Source organism: Schistosoma haematobium, chromosome 1 (genome assembly GCF_000699445.3).
Source record: "Schistosoma haematobium chromosome 1, whole genome shotgun sequence".
Lineage (NCBI taxonomy): Eukaryota > Metazoa > Platyhelminthes > Trematoda > Strigeidida > Schistosomatidae > Schistosoma > Schistosoma haematobium.
In genome coordinates this window covers 91,504,033-91,512,534 of record NC_067196.1, presented here as the reverse complement: position 1 = coordinate 91,512,534, position 8,502 = coordinate 91,504,033, and the positions used below count along the sequence as shown (strand labels likewise).

Below are 8,502 nucleotides of genomic sequence, written 5' to 3'. Positions count from 1 at the left end.
ATGCACCAATCCAATCACACTTGACGGAGAAGATTTGGAAGATGCAAAAACCTTTACATATTTGGGCAGCATCATTGACGAACAGGGTGGATCCGATGCAGATGTGAAGGCGCGGATCGACAAAGCAAGAGCAGCACATCTACAACTGAAGAACATCTGGAACTCAAAGCAACTCTCTGTCAACCAACACTAAGGTCAGGATTTTCAATACAAATGTCAAGACAGTTCTACTGTATGGGGCAGAAACCTTGAGAACTACGAAAGCCATCATCCAGAAAATACAGGTGTTTATTAACAATTGTCTATGCAAAATACTTCAGATCCATTGGCCGGACACTATTAGTAACAACCTATTGTGGGAGAGTACAAACCAGATCCCAGCGGAGGAAGAAATCAGGAAGAAGCGCTGGAAGTGGATAGGACAGACATTGAGGAAAGCACTCAACTGCGTTACAGGACAAGCCCTCACATAGAATCTTCAAGGCCAAAGGAAAAGAGGAAGATCAAAGAACACATTATGGTGAGAAATGGAGACAGACATGAGAGAAATGAACAAGAATTGGATGGAACTAGAAAAGAAGGCTCAGGACAGAGTGGGTTGTAGAATACTGGTCGGCGGCCTATGCTCCATTGGGAGTAACAGGCGTAAGTAAGTAAGTTTGTGCCTTGGCTTTCTCTGCTCTTGTTCGGCTGGTATTGATCACTGCCTTCTTGTTTCTTCTTTCTTTAATCTTATCCAGTGTGTCAACAGTGATCCATTCCTTGTAGTTGTGCTTCTTGTGGCCCAAAATTTCCCGGCACATTGAAGTTAATACTTATTTGATTACTTTCAAATTGTCCTTCAAAGTAGTTTCCTCATCTTCTTTGAGTAGACCTTGTAAGACTTTAAAGCTGTTATTGAGAGCTGTACCATGGGTAGCTGCGTGGCAGCTTCTCGTAAAATCTTACAGATGTTGTCAGTAACTATCAATCCATATCAAAAGTTAAACGGAGATATGTTCAGAATAGTAAACCCAATATATGCGAGATCACATTCCAAATACAAAGCTGATATATTAGAATGAGTTCAAGAGGCATGTACTAAAATGATGAAAAATTTCTCTGACTTGTCATATAAAAAGAGATTGATACGTTTTAACATATTTCCTCTATACTACTGTAAGTAAAGAAATGATCAAACATTATCTTACAGTATATTCAAAAATGACTTTGAAATTCATATATATCATCTTTTTTTCAGCCGGTAGGTGGCCTATGCTCTTCTACGAGGGGTAACAGGAGTATGTATGTAAGTTTCTTTCACCTAGGACAGGTCATCTAAAATAAATAGTCTAAGAAATTCCAAAAGTCAAGATCAAATCGGTTCCATCCAGAGTTTTGTTTCTTGTATCGTATAAGAAACATAGTGTAAGTATTTAGCTGCTGATATGTTGAAGGCCAGATTGCTTTTATAGGATCAACACATGCCGTCTAGCCTTCTGTTTTTTGGTATTAAAGAGTGTGAATTACATAGATACTATTGTCTTAGATAATCCATCATCTCATTTATTCAGTAATTACACTTCAGACATGCACAGAAAGTTGATATGAATAACATTCACAAATCCTAAATTCACTTGGTATTATTTACTTGAATCTTCTCATTAATGATTTAAGTAAACAATACCAAGTCTATTCAAATTTTATCCCATTACACAAGGCAAGTGATTATCAGGACTCAGTAGCTAAGTAGATAACACGATGGGGTTTGAAGCGAAAGGTACTGGATTCGATTCTCAGGTACATCTAGCTGACAAGTCCCAAATAGGTCGAAACACAAGTCCTGGATTCCATTGCTAGCCACTATCTGTCTTTGATTAAGAATTCATTAATTCTATTTTAAGAAAAAAGAACTGTATACTGTTGTTTATACGTTACCAGAAAATTCGTTATGTTTATTCTTACCGATTTGTAATTTACCCAAATGTCTGTGAATCATTCATACATCATGATTGTACAACTCACGTTATCATAGTTAAACCAGATTACATAAAAATGGGAACTTTATTTTTGGAATGCCACTCTTCTCAGTTGTAATAAGTAACATTTTACAAATAACTCTATGGTAGTTATGGAGTTTTTTGTTCTTTGAGCTGGACAAAACTCCATCAAAATCATCCATCTGAGTTACAAATCTTCCCCATCATCTCAAAACTTTATGGTAGATACTAATCTCAGTTTTGTACTCATAGTACCCGGTAAATTGGATTTTACTGTATCGATCACATTCTTGTGATATGGTCGATTAGTCCGATTGACTCTACAGTGTTGTGCATTGTTGCTGTTTTTATTTTTCATTAACGTTTAGCGAGGCAATCAATAAGATCTCCTGTATTTATTTTTTTCTGTTTACCATAATCTAAATTCTAAGCAGCTTATACTTTTACTACCTCTACCAATACGGGATTCGAATCGGCAATTATATCTCTGTGCTAATGTAGTATGGCAACTCGAACTGACGTACGTACGTACGAAGTTCTACGTTGTTACTGACTGACTGAAATTCTAAGCAGGAAATGTAAGCAAACAATACATAAAGTTATACGTAATTAATGGGTTATGTTTTATTACGGAAATAATGTAATAACGGTATCTTGACAGATCAAATCAAGAAACAATTGGAAGACAACAGATTTTGATGTGAATGACACAAAACACACTAAAATTAGCTGGTTATTTATAATGTCCCAATAAGTAGAAATCTACATTGCTGACTTTCCCTAACTTAGTGTAAGCTGTTTCTTTAGAGTAAATAAATAATCCAGGCTTCGTATTAGTTGGCACTTTTCAACACAGCGTACACACACAAACAGTGGACATAGATCACTCAGATTCATAATATAAGCCAAATAAATAAGTAATTACAGAATCCAGGCCAGTTTCTAGGTATAATCAAGTTGATGAGAAGAGAAATTTAAGGTGTTAAGCGGAAATCTATGAAAATATGGTTTGATTAGTATTGGTTTGTATCATACTGTTGTTGATCGATTTTAGTATGATACGTCCAGTTGACGTGTAGCAGCAGTCTCTGCATCAGTAGGCCTCAACATACACAAAGGGAAAACCAAGGTCCTCAAATGTAACACGGAGAACAGCAATCCAATCACCCTTGATGGCGAAACCCTGGAAGGTGTAGAATCCTTCACATACATGGGAAGCATCATCGATGAACAAGGAGGTTCAGATGCAGACGTAAAAGTGAGGATTAGCAAAGCAAGGGCCGCATTTCTACAATTGAAGAACATATGGAACTCAAAACAACTTTCAACCAATATCAAAGTGAGAATCCTCAATACTAATGTCAAGGTAGCTCTACTGTACGGAGCTGAAACTTGGAGAACTACTACAATCACCATCAAGAAGGTAGAAGTATTTATAAATAGCTGTCTACGCAAGATACTCAACATCCATTGGCCGGATACCACCAGCAATAGCCTTCTGTGGGAGAGAACAAACCAACTTCCAGCTGAAGAGGAAATTAGGAAAAGACGATGAAAATGGATAGGACATACATTACGCAAATCGTCAAACTGCATCACGAGGCAAGCTCTAACTTGGAATCCTGAAGGGAAGCGGAAAAGAGGAAGGCCAAAGAACACATTACGTCGGTAAATCGAAGCAGATATGAAAAAGATGAATAACTGGAAGGAGCTGGGAAGAATTTTCCAGGACAGGGTTGGATGGAGAATGCTGGTGAGCGGCCTATGCTCCTTCACGAGAAGTAACTGGCGTGAGTAAGTAAGTAAAATCCAGTTGACGAGTCCGAAGTGGGACAAAACGCGTATCTTGGAGTCTACTACTAGCCATATTCCCTTTGTTCCGTAACAGTTAAGATCTACTATCTCCTTAATTGGAGAATTAGAACATCGTTTTTAGAATGATTCCAATTTTGTGACAGAATACTTATAAATCATCTACAACTGGAGAGAACAAAACTGTAATAGTGAGCGTGAAACAACATTAATAAATAGACTGTGATGCATGTATTATTATTATGAAATTCGTACGTTTAATCATCTGTTTCGTATCCAATAGAGCTTCAATGTAAAGGAAAAGAATCTCATTTACTATAACAGAGATCTTTAAAGGTTGGGGATAAACTCCACGTTTTCAAGTTATCTAAGTTTATCGAAGTCAGTAATGGCGAGTATGTTTCCATTCATTTGGTCACTTAATTGTAGATATTTTGTGACAATTTCTTTTATAGAATTAATTGAAGTTATGTCTTTTGCTATGTCGTAATTTTTGTTCTCTTATGAATGACTCCCCTACAATTGACACGTCCATAGCATGGTGGGATGGAATTTTCTTTGTAGAATATTATTTATTTCAATACATAAACATTGGTACATAGTGGTATCGAATACATATACGCCACACAAGTCACTGGATTTGCGTGTGGGCTATCATACTTCCCGAGTGTCCAAAACGAAGTAGGTGATTTCCTTAGGAAGCTACACCCAGAGCCTTTGACCTAAAGGTCTAACCCACAAGGCAGTGGAGCAACGTTGGAAGATACAGTCTCATGGTAGCTGGTGACCAACAATAGGTCCATATACCATTTTCTCCCTCCTGATCCTGGAGACCACGTGCACCATTGTTTTCGAATCAGGGTTTTCTAACTCTCCTAGGTGAATCCTTATTATCCGCTTTTCGTCCTCTCAATTTCGTAAACAACAGTAATAGTGTGAGAAGGCAGTGAGTAGGGTTTCCCTGACAGTGGCTGTATACACGTGACCACGGGAAAGCATCACGAGAGAGAGAGAGAGAGAGAGAACTGACTCTCCCCACCATCGACCGCATAGGGAGCCTCCATTTCAATTTATTTCCACATGCTATGTCAAAATTGCTAACGATAACAGAGTTTCTCTCCACCATCGTCCTTTTTTCCACATTTATGCCAAAAATAAATGTGTTACATAATCTATTATAACAAAATAACAATATATGCACTAATGAAGAAGCATACTCAGAAACCTGGTAATGGAAATTTCTGTGTATCGACATTAATTTATAAATATTGATTAAATGGTCTAACTTCAACCAATCCACTAAGTTGCGCCACCGTATACCATTGTCATCAGTGAGCTGATATCTCACAACAGACCTGGTTGAACTCCACCGGTAACGGCTTCCCACGCAACTTCGTGGATTGGTTGAAGTAAGACATTAACACCGTTAGATGCCGGCTCAGTGGTCTAATGGTTAAGTGCTCGTGAGCGAAGCCAGTAGGTCCTGGGTTCGAATCCCGCGGTGTGTGGGTTCGTGGATGCGCACTACTGAGGGGTCTCATACTAGGACGAAACGTTCGTCCAGTGCTTCCAGGTTTTCCATAGTGGTCTAGCTTCAACTGACTCATGATTTCAATCTGTGAAAATTTCTAAAATCTCCACATACCCCTTCTAATAAATGGTCTAACAACAATGAATATTATTGAAGATAATTTTTGTATATTGAATGATAAATAGTTCATCGACCTGATTCTTGGACATATAGTTTTTTTTCTACATTAGGACAGTTACTATGACCTAGTTGATGGACATTGCATATGACGAATAGTAAAACTTTCCATAAATAAATATTTTCTTCTTTGTCAAACTATTAAATACACATATATGTACATAGACTATGGTAGACGAGATAGAGAGAGAGAAAGAGAAAAAGTGTCAGTCTAATTTTAGATGATATGGAGAGAGAGAGAGAGAGAGAGATAGGGGTGGGAGAGAGAGGGGGGAGATTGAAAAATAGAGAAAAATGAATGAAACCTTTCATTGACTAAGTGAAATTGTGAGTCTGAAATTTTAGATTACTTTTCTTTTTTTTGCTTTTTTGGGGGGGGAGGGTTACTAGTGTCTTTGTTACATTTGCACGTCTAATTCAAATTAACGCAAAGAAACAAATGTGATTTCGTTAGGTTTTTTCATATTTTTTTAACTCTACTAGGGTTGTGTATAGTATTTATTATTCATACAACTGGTGGTAACCCCTTTCTATTTATTTCATAAAACAATAGTTATTAGTCAGTATAGGTAAATAAATGAATGTATGTTTAACTCTATATGTATGTGTGTATGTGTGTATGTCCATGTGTTACCAATCTACTCTTTCATATCTCTTCAATATTCCCCTTGAAAAGAAGATGACTTATGACAAGATAAGTTCTTTTTATCCTGAATAATCAATTCAATGTGTAGACATACACACACACACACATGTATGGTGTAAACGTGTTATTCATAAACGAATATAGATATATTTATTCAGTAGAACAAATATCTAAATGATTTGTTGTGGGGACTGAATGAGTCAGCAGCCTATGATGGAGATGACTAACATGAATAAAATCTAGAAATGATACAAATTTTAGCAAGAAAAAAAAACAAACAAACAAACAGTTTTATTTCTTTATTCCCCTGATGTTTAACGGTTATCTGGATGAATGGGTATCTATTGGCTGATATTTATCAGTAAATGTAAGATTTCAGGTATTGTTTAGTTGGTAATTGTCTGGTTCCCAAGTATATAGTATCGACAAGGTAGAAAAACAGAACACCAGGAAGATCATATCTGAAATCACTACTTACTAATTTTTTTTCTGTTATTTGGTAATTTAGTCATCAGACTGTGACCCGTTGTAATTAGATTCTCCTGGGACAACTATTTTTCATAGAATATATGAATATCTTTTAGGTTGTAAGCAGCTGATGAGAACCTAACGAAATCAAATGAATTCATTTATTATTCTGCACCAATCTTTGTTTTCGCTCTCTTTAAAATCTATATTTCATGTTATTCTATTAACTTAGCCTTATTGTTGGGTGCTGTCCAATCAATTGTACAGTCTGTGTTTAATGTTGGTTCGTCTTAAATTGAGTGCACTACCAAACAACTGGACCAAATAGTTAGGGAACACCTCACCTCGTGGTTAGGAAAAGGTAATGTCAAGACAATACGCAGCTCGCTTCTATCAAACTTGATCGATAGCGGTCATGTAGTGGACAGAAACAAGTCATTTAAAGTTATTTATCGTATTCCCACTAATTTTTCTTATGGTGTTCAATCTCGTCTCTTACACATAGCAGAAGCTACAGGAATTCGAGCCAACAATCCAAGTCTTTGTGTTCACAAGAAATTTATAACACCCCTATCTCTCCCTTGGCCTTAATAAATGAATTTATTTATTTATATTATTAGAAGGGGTTTTGTGGAGATTTTTTAGAAATTTCAATAGTTGGAACCACGAATCAATTGAAGCTAGACCACCATGGAAAACCTGGGACTCCTTAGCAGTGTGAATCCATGACCCCAACCTGCGAGACCCGAACCTAGGACCTGTCAGTCTCGCGCGCGAGAGCCTAACCATTAGACCACTGAGTAGGCATCAATCGGTGTTAATGTCTAACTTCAACCAATCCACGAAATTGAGCCACCGTCCACTATTATCTTCATTGAGTTGCTATCTCACAACAGACCTGGTTGAACTCCACTGGTCACTGCTTTTCACTAGAACTCCAGGAAATGCTTCTTGAAGTCAGTCACTAGTGAGCAGATGATTATTAATAGAAGGGGTTTTGTGGAGATTTTTTTTAAAGGAATTTCAATAGTTGATATCATGAGTCAATTGAAGCTATTATTATTTTTCATACTCTTTGTTCGTTTATTTTTCTTCACACCCTCTCACCCTTTTTCTCTCAAATATACGTTTCACGGTTCAATTATCTGAACACTCCTTATTACGTCATCTTATAATATTTATGAATGTAATTACAATGTCTATATTTTTTCTAATCATTGACTTATTTCCGATTGTGTAACATTGATTTAAGCCTTTATTATTCTTATCAAACCTAGTTTAATTCATTTCGTATATGCATATAAATATTCATGTATATTAGAATAAAGCTTGATGAAGATCTAATCGAAAACAGTATTGTTCGCCTATATATATGTTGTTCTAAATTGTATAATACACGTAGTTATATGTAACCATATGAGTATGCAAATTAATAAAAATACTCCTGGAGTTCTAGTGAGAAGCGGTGACCAGAGGAGTTCAACCAGGTCTGTTGTGAGATAGCAACTCAATGAAGACAATGGTGTACGGTGGCGCAACCTCATGGATTTGTTGGAGTTAGACATCAACACCGTTGGATGCCTGCTCACTGGTCTAGTTGGTTAAGCGCCTGGTGCAAGACTGATAGATCCTGGGTTCGAGTCCCGCGGGGCGCGCATCCGTAAATGCGCACTTCTGAGGAGTCCCATACTAGGATGAAACGGCTGTCCAGTGCTTCCAAATTTCCCATGATGGTCTAGCTTCAACTGACTCATGATTTCAATCAGTGATAATTCAATAAGTGATCAAGGCTAAGTTTGTCAGCCTTTACAATTGAATACAAAAACCAGATAAGTAGTGTTTGTAAGTAAGCGAACTGACGAATATTGAATATAATTTGGCGGACTGTA

At 36.9% G+C, this 8,502-nt stretch overlaps 1 protein-coding gene across 1 annotated transcript; it reads left to right on the top strand.

Annotated features, from left to right (window-relative positions):
* Window positions 1–2,062: 2,062 nt before the first annotated feature.
* On the top strand, window positions 2,063–7,608 carry MS3_00000978 (uncharacterized protein). Its single transcript, XM_051208536.1, has one exon. It carries the CDS (start codon window positions 3,190–3,192, stop codon window positions 3,532–3,534), a length of 345 nt encoding a protein of 114 aa, XP_051075552.1. The 5' UTR covers window positions 2,063–3,189; the 3' UTR covers window positions 3,535–7,608.
* Window positions 7,609–8,502: the final 894 nt, after the last annotated feature.